The sequence below is a fragment of the Cicer arietinum genome, chromosome 5 (assembly GCF_000331145.2).
Source record: "Cicer arietinum cultivar CDC Frontier isolate Library 1 chromosome 5, Cicar.CDCFrontier_v2.0, whole genome shotgun sequence".
In the NCBI taxonomy this organism is placed as follows: Eukaryota; Viridiplantae; Streptophyta; class Magnoliopsida; order Fabales; family Fabaceae; genus Cicer; species Cicer arietinum.
Genome location: NC_021164.2, coordinates 76,390,299 through 76,405,697, shown reverse-complemented (window position 1 = coordinate 76,405,697; position 15,399 = coordinate 76,390,299). Strand labels below are relative to the sequence as shown.

The window sequence follows — 15,399 nt, the reverse complement described above, 5'->3', positions numbered from 1 at the left end:
CTGCTGATTCTAAACGTGATCCACGCAGGGTAAAATCCGCTAGATCTTTGCAAGAATTGGTATCTATTCCAGTTGATATTTATATGATTGGTATCTTCCAGTTGATATTTTTATATCTATTTTTTAAAATACAAATTGAGTTTCCTTGAACTTCAAATTTTCAGGATCCCCGTCGTCTGGATCCGCGGCGTGGAGCAATAATTCCTGGAGGAGCAGCTGTCTCAATTACAGATGATACTGGAGCCGCAAAATTAGAATATGAGGATCCTGTATCTTCTATTAAGCCTGCTTCATATCCTGTTCCAAGCACTGATGGCGATACCCAATCAGATATAACAATCAAAATAAAAACTGATGATATGATTTCTGATGGCTCCCTAGTTTCAGGACCTGATCAGGTTACTCCTAAAACAGAGGCTCTTGAAAGGCCTGGAGATCACCGGATTTCGGAAGCAAATGCTTCTTTAGATCTCGGGGTCTCATCCACTGATTCAAGAGATGAGGATCTCAGTACAGTAAATATTTCAGATGACGCTGAAATAAATGGGACTGATCCATCATCTCTATTAGAGCTTGATCAGTTTTCTATCGACGTCCAAGTACCATCCACATCAGAAGATACCTGTCTTGAGTTGCCACAGCTTCCACCATATGTTCAACTATCCCAAGAACAGGAAAGTAAGGTGAAACACATGGCTATTAGCCATATACTAGAGTCGTACAAACAATTGCATGGGGCAGATTGTCAGCAGTTTTGCATGCCACTACTTGCTAGACTTGTAGCTCAGGTAAAAAATTGTTTCTTTTTTTTGTGTTCCAGGATATTAGTTATATTTGAAGATATTAACATGTTGTTTTTATTTTTTATTTTATATCTTTTACATATGTGGTCTAACATAAGTTTTCAAATGGCTTCCTCTCTTGTTGTTTAGTTACTTAGCATTTATATATATGCTACAATATAAAGTCAATTGCCTTAACCATAAGAAATTCAGAGGTACTACTGAAAATTTTCAAATTGTAAGATTTATAGGACAAAAAAGATTTGGCTGTGGCCTGAACTGGTTGTTCTCTTACTAAAAGTTAGCGTGAATTACACTCGATGATCTTAATTTGGCTTTACTTCTCACAATTTTAGTATAACGATCCTTAGTGGTGATGAACAATTATATATGAGCCTCATGACGATCTTTTTCCTTTCTCTATAACTTTTAATGTCAATGACAACTAATTTGAATACTTCACTAGTGATTTTAGAAGATGAAATGATGCTTTAAACTCCCCTTCACGGCATTGAAAATTCATCCCAAATCTTAATTAGTATGGGTTAAAAATTAGCTGATGATGATGTTGAGAGCCAGAGATAAAAATGCCATATGCATCTTATTGAAATGAGTGTAATTTGCATATTAGAGATGGTAGTGTGGTTAAGCATCTTTTAAGGTAGGCAGCGACGTAGTGTAATAATTTACCCTAAAAGTTGTTAAACAAATGTGTTTGTGTCCCTTAAAATATGTTTGGAAACATTACTTTTTTTAAAAAACAGGTGGTTTTGATAACTCAATCTCGCAATGGATAGCCAACCCAATGGTATGATTTGGTCTGTCATTACAGATACATTAGTGCAAAGTAGTGGGTGGGGATGCTGGGCACTTGTTAATTGAATTTGTTAAAGATAGTTATGGTTTGTGTGGTGTGCGATGGTGCTGATTGATTGAATTTATTATATTCTACTCTTTTAAAACAGGAAGAGAAAAAAGTTGTAATATATTGTTTCGGGGCTGTAATGGTAACAGAGGAGGGTTTGGGTAGGATGAGCAATGAATCTCAGTCATATTGAGGCGATAAAAATGAAGAGGTGGAGACTGTTTTGGAATACTGTTTGTAATAATTGTGTCACAATTAAGTAATTGGGAGAGGTGGACTAATAGAGTGGTTCTTGAAGAAGTCTACGCATAATGTGTAGCTGTTCATAGTTGAGTTCAAGCTGCAGTTGGGAGTGTTAAGCTTCTTATGGGGAGTGTGAAGCTGCCATTGTTTTGACAGCATGAATAGTTTTTGAAACTTAGGCCACATTACTGGGATATCACGATGGGGCATTGTGGTGTCATTCGTAGCTAATCTCTTGTAGTTTTGGTGATATGGGGTGGCTGTGTTATTAGTTTTTGTTATAAAATTCGTTTGGTCATTGCTCATCTTGAGCCTTGATCCCTTCTCCATCAATTTTATTAGTTTTTCTTTGCAGAAAAGAAAAATAAATGCATGTGGTAGTTTTTTTACTACTTAAAAGGATGAAAAATAAGAGATATATATTTTACTAAACTGAAACACTAACTGCCGCAGTTCACTTGACATAAAAGAAACGGCTGTAATGCAAGCCCTGAGCAATTTTTGTACACCACAAGTTCTGAGCAGCATTATCAATTATTATTTTGGCCTTATATTGCAGATTGATGATGATAATGGGATCACTGTGATGCTGCAAAAACACATTCTGGAAGACCACTGGCGAAAGGTGTCTCATCTGCATTTTAGAATTTGTTCAAAATTTTTATGTAAATTTATTTATACCTTTAATCAGGTTACAGAAATTTGTTTAATACTTTTCAAGTGCAGTTGTTTCCCCCATTTGTATGATTATCATTATACATTTCACTCTCTTGAAAAAGGGTACTTTGTAAGTTGCTATTCATGCCTCAAACCCATTCAGAATTGCACATAATTTTCTATCATGGATCCAAAAATGAGCACTACTTGGCTCAGACTAAGGTGTTCCCCACTAAAAGGGTACACCAGTGACCCCCTTTTTATTGGACGTTGATTTATTACTTATATTACAAAAGATAGGAATTAACCTTGCCAATTTTTAATTATAACCATCTGTGATTTTTTTTTTATTACAGCCTTGCTAGTTATACTCATTCATTGAATGAGGCTTGTATGATGGTATTTTATGGTTCAAATGAGTCTTCTTCTATCAGATGATAAATAAGTGGCAATAAATGCAATTATATTAACATGATGATTTATATATAAAAAAATCATTATGGTAAATTTCAACGTCATTTGTATAGCAGATTTTGTCAAGTATGCATGTTATGGGGTTGATAAACCATTATAATTATTATTTATTGGTAGACCGAAGAATTTTAAAAGGGTGACTAGTGACTTGTTGGTAAAAACAAAGTTTTGTTTTATCGCCTTTGACTTTTTTCAAGTATTGGTTATAAAAAAAATAAATATACTGGAATGTCTGGATTAGTATTCGCCTTTGACTTTTTTCATAATTCTAACATTAGTTTCTCTTAAATAATTCTAACATACTAGTGTCTTTTTTGTAAAATAATTTCTAACACATGACCACCTTTTGTTCATTAGTTTCTGTTAAATAATTCTAAACAATTACATACAAATGAATTTTCAGGGGCATGAATTTGTTCTGCATGTTCTGTACCATCTTCACTCCTTGACGATATCAGATTCAGTCAGAAACTCTTCATCTTCTGCTGTTTTATATGATAACTTTCTCTTGGGAGTGGTATGCTCATAAATGATTGTTTGGTCTTTTTTGTAATGACACTTATATGTCTTTTAATACTAATTTCATTCTTATAACACTCAGATTTACTACTTCTGTGTAGGCCAAAACTCTGTTGGATTCTTTTCCAGCTTCCGACAAGTCTTTTAGCAGACTTCTTGGTGAAGTTCCATTTCTTCCTGAATCAGCCTTGAAGATTTTGAATGATCTATGCTATTCTGATGTTATTGACCATGATGGAAAAGTTATCCGTGACATTGAGCGTGTAACTCAAGGCCTTGGTGCTATCTGGAGTTTAATTTTGGGACGTCCACAAAATCGGCAAGACTGCTTAGGAATAGTTTTGAAGGTAAGCTGCCATTCATGATTCTCTAGTAATATTGTCATTTGGGCTGTGAATGTTCTCTTCCCTGGTGTTATATAAAGTGCTAGCTGTGGTGTGGTTGAGGGAGGGGTTAGACCCATTTAAGCACAGCCTTACATTGCATATTTGCAAGATGTACTTGAACTTTGACCTCTTAGTCACATGTCAACAATTCTCACACTTTAATGACATTATTTAAACTGTTATCTGTTTACCTCTTTTCTTCGTGTTGTCTTTTCCTTTGATGTTGTTGAAATTGTTTATTATGTTGCCTTTCTAATTTTTTTTAATATATTAATTTATAATGGCAGTGTGCTGTCCACTCACAAGATGAGATCAGAGCTAAAGCTATTCGACTGGTATAAGCTATATAAATCTCTGGTTGTATGAAATCAAATACTGTTTATTATTAATAATTCAACCAAATGCTTTTGCTTGTGTTGGACAGGTGACAAACAAGCTCTTTCAACTTAGTTACATAGCAGAAGATGTTGTGAAATTTGCAACAAAAATGCTTCTCTCTGCGGTAGATCATGAAGTTTCAGATGCAGTGCAATCTGGACCTACTGAACAAAGAGCAGAGGTACAGGAGTTCTACTTGTACTATTTTTGTCTTATATTCTCTATTGTCTTTACTTGAAGTTATATTCGTCATAAATTGTAATGATCGCTCTAGAGAATTCCACAAGATATTTGATTGATTTACTTGATTTGGATCTAGTAGCTACCCCATTTCAAGGCAATCGGTTTTTATGAATTATATATAACTATTGTTGGCCAGCCTGTACGAGGAAGTTTGAATTCATGCAAAATCAAACTGCATGTATATGGTTTGAGGATTTGACATAGATAGTGCTTTGTCTGATTATTTATATTTTTCTGTATTTATTTTGCTCAGAAAGCTTTTAAACAGAGAGAGATATGGTTTGGTCATTGCCGTGCTTGATAAACTGATCACCAATAGTGGCTTGTTAAACTTTTCAGGTCAAAAGTCTTGAAATAAGTGGCACTTCTCAGGTTTTGGAGTCTACAATTTCTGAAAATGACACTGCTAGAGTTGCTAAACCAACTATCCAGAGTGTTTCATCTATATCGTTTTCTGAAGCGCAACGCCTCATTTCTTTATTTTTTGCCTTATGTACAAAGGTTAGTTTTATGTATAATGTAAAGCTTGGCTCTTGACTATGACGACAATGATTATTACTTTTCATCTGTTTTGGTAGCTGACGCAATTTTCATATCCTTGCAGAAACCCAGTCTTCTACAGGTTGTATTTGATGTCTATGGGCAAGCCTCAAGAACTGTCAAGCAGGTCTTTTTTTGTTTATTATGTTAGTTTATGAGTATAATTGTTGCAATAACTGTAGGGTTCTTTAACGGTTCCGACTTTGTTCTAATGCTTTTGCAGGCTTTTCATCGCCACATTCCTAATCTTGTGAGGGCCCTAGGGCAATCTTATTCTGAATTGCTCAGTATCATATCTGATCCACCAAAAGGAAGTGAAAATCTTCTGACACTGGTAGTTTCATGTTCTCATGGCTAAGCATAGCTTATTTTATTCTGTTACTGAAGGTAGATTGCTAGCACATGAATACTGATTTTGACGTTGATGTTATTTTTTTGAAGGTGCTGCAAATATTGACTCAAGACACAACACCATCTTCTGATTTGATATCTACCGTTAAACATTTATATGAAACTAAATTTAGAGTATGCCTAACAGCTTAAAGCAATGTTAAATTTTCTGCCAATGCTTTGATTTTGTGTTTTTTATATTAAGTCTGGTTCTCTATTGCAGGATGTTACAATTCTTGTTCCATTATTGTCATCACTCTCCAAGACTGAGGTCAATTGATAGCTTTCTTTCATTTTTTCTTTTCTATTTTAGCATATAAAATGTTTAAATTTAATTTCCATAGACTGTCGGTGTACAACTTTTTTACACATGCATCCAATCACATATTACCATTTAGGTATTTGTGGAGATGTTATAGGAACTAACATAACAAAGTGGCATCATGGTGTGATCTAATTGGATGCAAGGGTATTAGTACATATAAGTTATTCTCAAAATATGTTGGCGTTTTTATTACAATGCCATTTTATGCTAAATACTATTAATAGTGCTTGCAATCACTTAACTTCATCCACATCCATGATAAAGTATCTGTTGCTAGAAATTAAGAACAAGGCAGCATGGTTCAGGTTTCTAACCAGAATATATATACTTTATCAGATGATCATAAGATATTCAGTGTTCTTATCCGTAATACTTTTTTTAGATGATAAGATACTCATTTATAACCCTCCTTTCACTTGGTATTTAGTTTATTGAAAGTATCTGTCCAATGTAAAATTTAGATCCTGCTGGTAAAACTTATTCTATAACTTATACTAAGAATGTTTTGTTTGCGGACCACCATCTTTATAGCCAGATATAATTAAGTTGTACACTTGTTTGAAGATGTTGTCATTTTCAATCTGGTTAAACATTTTATCCTGAAACTGTATGTAGTGTACTTTAAGCACATGATGCGATGTTTATATTGATGTTGGTTGGCATGTTCTTGTTGTAAGAATGGTGTATATTTGTAGGTTTGAGCTTCAATTGTTTAATCGTTGCAGGTTTTACCAATTTTCCCACGACTTGTTGACCTTCCATTGGAAAAATTTCAAAGGGCACTTGCTCACATATTACAGGTATATGTGAATTCCCAAGCTTAATTTCATTTCTTTTTCTGTTACTCATTATTCCGGGCTAGCTAGAGTCGAGGGCATTATCGTATTTAGTTCACAATCCACTTCCATAAATCAGTTTCCTTTTGGGCTGCAATGAGACCTATGTTTAAGTTGGCCTCAACAGAAAGTGAAATTTTAACTGCACTGTGTAAGTTAATATATTACTCCCTCCGTTTCATTAATGTTTTTGCACATGTATTAAGAAATGTAATAGAGTTAGTCATTTTACAAAATTACCCTTATTAATTATTGGTGTATTTTTCACTGTCATAAATACAAAGTAGAATTAATACTTTGCAAGTAGTGCACATAATAATAACTGAAGGTTGCAATTGGGTAAAAATAATTACAGTTACATTGAAAATGACATTCATTTTTAAATTACTTTTTTTTTGTTCTAAAGTGAAGCTCATTGTGAAACGGAGGGAGTATTTATTTTCCCCCCTCTAAATGGGTGCTAAGTAGTAAAAGCTATTCATGGCAGGGTTCAGCTCATACAGGTCCAGCTTTGACACCTGTAGAAGTGTTGGTTGCAATCCATGGAATTGTTCCAGAGAAAGATGGTCTTGCACTTAAGAAGGCATGTCTTCTTCTATCTTTTTATGTACCTAGATATATCGAGTCCTGATCTCCTCCTCTCCTACATCTGCGGGCAAAGTAATAAGTTATTTTTTTATTAAAAGGGACTCGGCTTTTGTCATTATTGCAGACTACTGTTGATCTATACAAAATAAAAAATGGGACATATCATGTGTTTTTGCTGGTTTCGCATACTTATCTAAGTTTTGTGACATGTGCATTATTTATTTCCTTGAGAAAATTAAAATGCCTTTTTCCCTTATTTTGTTGGGCTGATTGCGATTGTCTGCACCGTGGTCTGACGTCTAAAATGCAACTGTGGTTGAATCAATTTTTCAATAACGATAATGCTATTATTTTTCCATATGCACATCGCCATTTACCTTACCAAAATCTGATAAGCTGTACGAACTTATTCATTACTATTATATCAACTGTTGAAAACCCATAAAACATAAGTTGTGACTTCTGAATTATTGTTTTGCACTATCAGATAACAGATGCTTGCTCGGCTTGTTTTGAACAACGTACAGTGTTCACTCAGCAGGTTCTGGCCAAGGCCTTGAACCAGATGGTTAGTAGATTCAGTATTTACTTGGCCATTAAATACCGGATGTACCTTAATTATTATTTGCCTTATTATTACTAATATTCAGGTTGATCAAACTCCGTTGCCTCTGCTTTTCATGAGAACAGTTATTCAGGCAGTTGATGCTTTTCCAGCACTGGTAAATTTGTTTTTCAATTTTTAGTATACACACGCTGCTGTTTTTGTTAATACATTTCTTGAGTGTTAAGCTATACTATATCGAAGTTGATATCTTTTAGATGACATGTGGTATACTGGCGTTATGAGAATGAATTGTGAATACATTAGTTTAGTAGTTTATGAGATTTGATTGATATAACTTTGTGTTTTTGTTGTACTTTGTGGTGTTTGGTAGTGTTTTATCATATCAGGGACTGCATTGAGAAAATGTCAACTTATACTTCTAGTTTTGGTGTTTTGTTTAGGTTGATTTTGTTATGGAGATACTCTCAAAACTTGTGACCAAACAGGTACGCTTACTTAATCTTGAATTTAGGTAATTGCTATACGGACTTTCAGCAGCTGATGTTTTACTTTATACTGAGTGCAGGTGTGGCGAATGCCAAAACTTTGGGTTGGTTTCTTAAAATGTGTATATCAGACACAGCCACGTTCTTTTCATGTATTATTGCAGGTACTGCATTCTCAACTTTACATAGTATCTTGTTTGTTTTTGTTGAGAGAATAGTGTGATTATAATCTGCATCCCTTATTTTATAAGTTGTTTTGTGGAGTTGAATCATAACCTTTTTGGTATTGTCCTTGCAGTTGCCACCTCAACAACTGGAAAGTGCACTAAACAGGCATGCTAATCTCAGAGGGCCCCTAGCTTCTTATGCCAATCAACCAACTGTAAAATCTTCACTTACTAGGTAAGCTTTTCTAGACATTTAGAAATGGAGGCATACCAGAACTTCTGCAATGAATTTTGAGTGCTTCATCAGGGTACTTTTTTAGTTTAATATGAAGTTATAATCCCTTAACATGATTATTTTAGAAAAGGAGGCATTCAAGAACTTCTGCAATGAATTGAGTACTTCACCAGGGTACATTTTCAGTTTAAGATGAATTAATAAGCCCTTAACTGTTAGGGCTATTAAATGTTTATATTCCTGCTCAAGAAAAAATTCACTTTTTTAAAATTAACCTCCAAGTCCCCTTTGCTTTTTTTTGCTAAACAGATAACCATAAAGGTGGTTAACAACTCCTCAAGGGTTCTTAAGTTTTTTTTTGTGTGTGTACATTGGTACTAAAATAAATGATATAGTGTTGTCAGCTGTTATTCCTGAACTAGTAAAGGTTAAGATATTTTAATGTGATTTGATTTCTAGTATATTTTGATCCATTATCACCAACAATTTTTTTTGTGGGAGAATAATTAAAAGAAATGATATACAGATATACTTTGAAGTGAATATATTATAGTTTCTTGTTTGAGATTCTTTTTTGCTTTATGGGGTACTTTAGAAAAGCTAGCTCTAGATTTCTTTGTAAATAACCAAAATTACAACATGAATGCGCAGATCAACTTTATCTGTTCTCGGTCTGGCAAATGAAACGCATGTGCAACAACATTTGCCAACGTCGTTGCACCATTCTGAAACAGGCACTTCAGTTGGTGGGGCAACTCTGACATGATAATTGAGCAACTGACAAGAATTTTAGTCCATGGCCCAATTGAAAATATTATCAATGAGATTGGTCCATATCCAGGCAACCGAAGAGAAAATCCACAATTAAATAGTTCATGTAGTGAGCCTCAACCGATTGTTTAAGCCAGAATGCAGGTTTTTGAGTGTTTATATAACCCAGTCGAATCAAGGGCTCGCGTTCACAATTATATCAACAAGTCTCGTTTGAGTGCTCCAGGAAATCCACCCTGCCTCCTTCCATGAGTGTATCATAGTTTTTTGTGGTTTTTTCATTGTATTATTATTAATATTATTCCTCCAATTTTGATGTATTTCTTGCCTTTTTGGTCATGAAATATGACTGTATTCATATAGGTGTGATTGCATAGCCCCCATTCTTCAAAGGATGCCATAATGCTAAATTGCAATTAAGTTTCTGAAATCCCCTATAAGGTTAAGAAGCCTCAATACAGGTTGCCATATATATATTTTCCGGTCTTGGGGTAAAACAATTAGGAATTACTCTTCTGTGATTTTATCTAGGGTGTTCGTATATCAATTTATTTTAATGTAAACCAGATGTTTGTTTAAAAATTAAAAATTGAAATAAGTGTCATTCACCAGGCTGTACTGGATTTTAGATTTTGCTTTCAAAAAAATTGCTTTAAGTTTCAATTTTGTTGCTCCTAGAAAAAATATTGTAAAATTTGTTTAGTCTCAACAAAAATAAACTGATAATGAGTTTCTGTAACTAAAGTTGTCTGATGTTATTTCTTATGTGCTTACACGTACACTTAAAAAGTGATGAAGTCAGAAACAAAAACAAAAAAATAATAGCGATGAAGTTACATCTACATTGCTTGCTGTGAGACAAAATGGCCCTTGTCAAAATCTTATAAACTCAATTCTATCCCATTTTTGAATTCACAATAACAGTAACATTACTGGTGCTTAAAAATGAACATGATTAGATCTTAAACTCTAGTTCAAGTAACAAATGTTGATATTAATAGGTTGGATTTTTGTTTTGGGATCAAATTCAAGACCTCAAAATTGTAAGTTATTCACAGTAAAATTTGTCATCTCTTATAAGATAAAAAATAAATAATATACTAGCAAACATAAAAAAAACAAACTTGACATCAAAAGAAAAATAAATGGTTAATTTTTTTTTTTTTAAAGATAAATAACTAATATGTTGTTTATGTATAATTTAAAAGACGGCAAGATGTATTTTAAAAAATAAAATGTACATATGATTATCAAAATAATACAATATTCAATGGATGAATTTTAAAATATATATTTTATATAAATTATTGGAAGTTTAACTATATCAAATTATTGGAAGTTTATAAATTCATTATCTCTTTTATGTTTCTATATTTACTTATGCTCACTATAGCATATTTAACAAAAGATATCTTTTACTAATTTGAGTACGAGGGAATTAAAATTGTAAAATTATGTACATTTTACTATTATTTAATTTTTTTTGACACAGAAATAGGTCTGAAAGAAAATTGGCATCCATGAACTTGCAAGTATATTGTGGAATGTGTCATCTCTTTTTTATATCCATTTTGTCTATAAATTGTTTTTTTTTTCTTCATTTTTTATAGTATATTTTTGGCAATTTTTTATTACTTTAATAAACCCAGAAACTATGACTGTACTTCATAATGCAATGTGTCCTTATAAAAAGTAAATTAAATAATTGCCATCCATATGTCTTGAAATGCTACACAGTATCCAAATTTGTGTCTTGAAATGCAGGAATAGTGGTAAATATAGATATAATGACTTTATCAAATTAAGCAAGTATAAGAAGGCCATAAATTGATAGAGTGGAAATAGTATTGGTGGTTGAGACATCAAATAGAACTGATATCAAACAAAGTTGATTTGAACAATTTTTTTTCTCCTTGTGGGAGGATCTCCTTCAAATAACTTTGACAAAGAGAATTTTCAACAGCAAAAATTTTCCCATTCAAATAATTTTGGCAACAGCATTAGTGCCAATGGTGGGCTAACTGATGCACCCACCTTTTCAGTGATGAATCAGTACCAAATATAGACAAACTGTCATGAACAAAAGATAAGTTAATTTTGTCTTCCATTAAAAGGTATAAAACCCATAAAATTTTCTTCAACTACATGAATTTCATGTTGTTGCAGGGCCCCAAACAATGGGGAAATTTCTCTCTTTTTTGGGGGAAATTTCTTAAACTCTTACAATTACAACACGCCTAAAACGAGACAATCTTTTATCGACATTATATTTTCTATAGTACCAATTAACAAAAATGAGAATTATATGTTAGCGGCATTTTGCATTTGCGTAAGAATTACAAATAAGTTTCTTTATGCCACATTACAAATCTGATCATACCTATCAAACACTCAATAGGGGAGGATTACTTGATGGGTACGACAGCATCTAGGTTTTTCTTAAGCATCCAACCCTTTGGATAAACTACATTATGAACATCCAAATGGAGATGCCAGTTCATTATTTTCATACAACCAGGAGGCAAACCGTCCATTTGTCTCTCATCTTCGACCAATTGTTCTATAAAGGTGGTCTCCTGTCAAACCAAAGGTACAACTTAGTATATAGATAATAAGAATTGCAGGTGATATGGGGCGGGGCAAATAAAAGTAATGATAGGAGGCATACTTGAAAACCCTCCTTCACCGAGTCTAATTGCCGAATAGAATTTGTAGTAGGGCGTCGCCATCGCTTTGGATCCCACAAGATTGTGCTGTTGAATGCAAATCCAGACATATCAACATGAAATCTTCGAAGTCTTTTACTTTTCTCATTTGTATGCCACCCAATCACTTGGCTTCCATTGCATACTGGACCCTCCAAAATAGCCTTGTTCTTGCTTGGTGCAAGCATGGCGACAGGCCAAGTGCCAAAACGACTACAAAACCAATTCAACATTAGAACATAGGATTCTAATTGAGTGAACAAGTCAGAGTACACAATTGATAAAGGAATAACTGAGCATGTAAAAGTTGAATGATGTAGAGAAATAGAATTGGCTGGAAAAACAATGTCAACATGAAAACATCATATTTATATATTTCACATGTAAAAAGCCAACAACTCAGAAAACTGAGGAATAACAGGTCCAAACACTTAAATTCATTTAATCGTGAAAGAGGTATTTGCAAAGACAATTTTTATTCAATTTCAAAATCAAAGGTAAATGCAGTCGTGACATAACAATCAAAGGGAAAATGCAATTGCTAACAGTGGTGGGCTCAATACGTAAAATTGAATGGTGTTAGCATAAAGGTCTTGGTTTCAGTTCCTGTAGGTGATCCGTCATTGGCAGGTTATCTTTTGTTATTACCACTATGAACCCTCATTGAACCATGTGACCTGACCTAACCATAAATGGCGCAACCACCCTTCCTCCTAAACTTCAATTTACCCAAAAAAGGGGAAATCGTTAGGCTGCACATTCTTTTCCATTTTTAGTCATTAAGTTTTCACTAATAATTGAAACTTTGCAAACATGTTACCTTATTTTCACTTTATTTCTCGTTTTCGAAAATTTATGAAGGAAAAAGTGAAAACAAGATTTATAAATGGAAGAATGCAGTCAAACAATGTCAAATTAATATTTTTTAAGGGAAACGGAAGTAGCAATAGAACATACTAATGTAACAAAGGACAGATACTACTTCATTCATTACCTAGACAAAATACAAATTTAGTCATGTAATCATTAAACTCAACTATATACATTAGGAGTATTTGACATCACACACATTAGTCCTTGAGAGTGTAAAAACCCCAAATTGTTGGCAGCAAATCATGAACGTGATACAGTAGTACCGGTGATTAACTGGTCCACCAATGCCCGTAAACAAGATTGCGAATACCCAAAAACTAGATGAAAATTTAATCATGTAATAATTAAAATAAAAACTATACAATTCAGGAATATTTGACAGCAGACACATTAGTCCTTGAGAATGTATAAACCACAAATTGATCCCGAAACTCGAAAGAACCGCAATTTTCGGCCACATTAATTCCTTTCAAGAACAACAAATTTGTCGGTAGCAAATAATGAAGGTGACACTTACAGCGCACTAGTGTTTAACTGGTCCAAAAATTCCCTTACAATTGTAACCACCGGTTTCATTGGACAATATGGACAGATTTCTAGCCAACCAAATCCCAATTGCATTATTTGGAAACCAAAGTTATTTTCAAAAAGAACAATCGTCAAGGGAAGGAAAGTAACACAAACTCCCAAATCCCAATTACATAATTTTATATGCTACACATCAAGTAAAGCCTAAAAGCTAATGCTACCAACTGCATTGAGACATTGGTAACTTGAGACACAAACAAAAGGCAAGCATTTTCATTGTATAATTGCAACAACAACACCTCCAAAACAAGCAAGATAAACTTAAGAATTAAGATAAACAAATGATATGCAAACTCATCAATAAGTAAACTAAAATTATGTATAAATTCAAAGGAAAAACCAAATAATAATAAAGTAGGTACATTAAGTAACAGAATAAGTACCTGATATCTCTCATTTTCTGAAACAACTCAAGAGAGTATACATTATCATCATCAGCAAAGTAAACAATCCCATCAAGTTTATGATATTCAATATGCTCCAAAGCTCTATTCCTCTGATGAACTCCTCTGTCTTTCACATCAGTTGAGTTCTTAGTACACACCAAATGCCTATACATCACACCCGTTTTCCTCAACAATTCAGCAGTTTCCATAGAAGCAGAATTCATTTCCACCACCACCCAAAGAAGCGGCGGCGGAACCAACCGCAAAACCTGACCTAACCTATTCAAAAAATACGACTGAAAAGCGCGGTTATAAGTCGGTGTCACCACAATCAATTGCTTCCTGGCAACAAAATCAAACTTCTCAGGTTCAACCAAATCCTTCACCTTCTCAGCATTGTCCACACGCAAACTCAAACTCACAGGATCAATTACAAAACCCTTATCATCATCACCGACAGTGACATCCACGCGCTTCTCCGGAACATGATCATCGATAATCAATTTAGCGTCGGCGCGTGGAGTTTTGTTTACATCAAAAGCAATATTGTTGTTGATTTTTTGATGAGGAATTTCATGAACAAGATTACCAAAAGGAAACATTCCTAGTAAAAATCCAGCGAAGAAACAAAGCACGCACCTGTATGCTATTTTTCTCCATTGTCCTTTTCGATTGTAACGGCGCGTGAAAACACCACCGATTAATCTCTGAAACGACGCTGTTAGAGCAGAGTAATTTCCGTTTGAAGAAGGAAGTTTGTGAGACGGAGACGACGTTGAAAAGGCGCCGTTTATGTAGTGACGCTCGTGATACGCAGGAGATAGTGTCCGGCGAATTGACGCCATTAATTTAGCTCAGAGAAAAAGAACATGAGGATGAAATCGAAAACCCTAGAAAGGTAGGGATTTGAATTTTTGATAGAGAATTAGGAATGAAATGAAAGAGATCTATTTCGAGTTTTAAAAACTTCTTCGTCTCTTCTTGCTAGCTTCGTGGAGAGAAAGAGAGTGTTGTGTGTATGGATTCGGTTCGGGTTGAAGCTCCGGTCAACTCTCTCACGGTGAAATAACTACCAATACTCTTTTTCTATATAATTCTACTATTTTTTATTATTTTTTATTTATAAAAAGAAGGTCAAAGACGATGTAGACTAATTTATCATATACATTCATGTCTCAATAAATTCTCCTAGACATTCAAAAAAAAAATTTAAGATTTAGAAATAGAATAATTTTATTGTTTCCAATATTTATGAAAATATAAGAATTGAAATGTAAACATCATGTATGTATATGTAAGATTATTATTTTCTGTATTTTTTTTAATTTAATTGTTGGTGTATATAAATTAAATTAGTATTTTTAATTTTGATTTAATTTAGTATTAGTAATTATT

The 15,399-nt window shown here is 33.6% G+C and overlaps 2 protein-coding genes across 4 annotated transcripts in view; one reads left to right on the top strand and one right to left on the bottom strand.

The window, feature by feature from the left end:
- Window positions 1–10,080, top strand: part of LOC101491573 (uncharacterized) — a 21,320-nt gene extending 11,240 nt beyond the window's left edge. Inside the window, exons 9-29 of one of the 3 annotated variants that reach the window (XM_073369187.1) lie at window positions 4–59; window positions 165–788; window positions 2,450–2,515; window positions 3,425–3,538; window positions 3,642–3,887; window positions 4,214–4,261; window positions 4,351–4,485; window positions 4,887–5,048; window positions 5,152–5,214; window positions 5,311–5,421; window positions 5,529–5,612; window positions 5,701–5,748; window positions 6,528–6,602; window positions 7,126–7,221; window positions 7,714–7,794; window positions 7,877–7,948; window positions 8,235–8,279; window positions 8,360–8,443; window positions 8,578–8,681; window positions 8,807–8,855; window positions 9,333–10,080. In XM_073369187.1, coding sequence (XP_073225288.1) covers window positions 4–59; window positions 165–788; window positions 2,450–2,515; window positions 3,425–3,538; window positions 3,642–3,887; window positions 4,214–4,261; window positions 4,351–4,485; window positions 4,887–5,048; window positions 5,152–5,214; window positions 5,311–5,421; window positions 5,529–5,612; window positions 5,701–5,748; window positions 6,528–6,602; window positions 7,126–7,221; window positions 7,714–7,794; window positions 7,877–7,948; window positions 8,235–8,279; window positions 8,360–8,443; window positions 8,578–8,681; window positions 8,807–8,837 — 2,345 coding nt within the window. In that variant the 3' untranslated portion in view covers window positions 8,838–8,855; window positions 9,333–10,080. The remainder of the gene's footprint in view (window positions 1–3; window positions 60–164; window positions 789–2,449; window positions 2,516–3,424; window positions 3,539–3,641; window positions 3,888–4,213; window positions 4,262–4,350; window positions 4,486–4,886; window positions 5,049–5,151; window positions 5,215–5,310; window positions 5,422–5,528; window positions 5,613–5,700; window positions 5,749–6,527; window positions 6,603–7,125; window positions 7,222–7,713; window positions 7,795–7,876; window positions 7,949–8,234; window positions 8,280–8,359; window positions 8,444–8,577; window positions 8,682–8,806; window positions 8,856–9,332) is intronic. The other 2 variants (XM_073369186.1, XM_073369185.1) reach the window with 2 other exon arrangements.
- A 1,448-nt stretch (window positions 10,081–11,528) lies between these two features.
- LOC101492330 (probable beta-1,4-xylosyltransferase IRX9H) lies at window positions 11,529–15,065 on the bottom strand. Its single transcript, XM_004501011.4, has 3 exons — window positions 14,002–15,065; window positions 12,121–12,370; window positions 11,529–12,028 (listed from the first exon to the last, which is right to left on the bottom strand). The coding sequence occupies exons 1-3, from the start codon at window positions 14,847–14,849 to the stop codon at window positions 11,858–11,860; spliced, it is 1,269 nt and encodes a 422-aa protein (XP_004501068.1). The 5' UTR covers window positions 14,850–15,065; the 3' UTR covers window positions 11,529–11,857.
- Between the last annotated feature and the right edge of the window lie 334 nt (window positions 15,066–15,399).

Bases quoted from the DNA above. Each gene is read 5' to 3' on its own strand.
- LOC101492330 (XM_004501011.4), bottom strand. From the start codon at position 14,849: ATGGCGTCAATTCGCCGGACACTATCTCCTGCGTATCACGAGCGTCAC. The intron at 12,371-14,001 runs GTACTTATTCTG...TTGGTTTTGTAG, and splicing joins CAGAAAATGAGAGATATCAG to TCGTTTTGGCACTTGGCCTG. The intron at 12,029-12,120 runs GTATGCCTCCTA...TTGGTTTGACAG, and splicing joins CGGTGAAGGAGGGTTTTCAA to GAGACCACCTTTATAGAACA.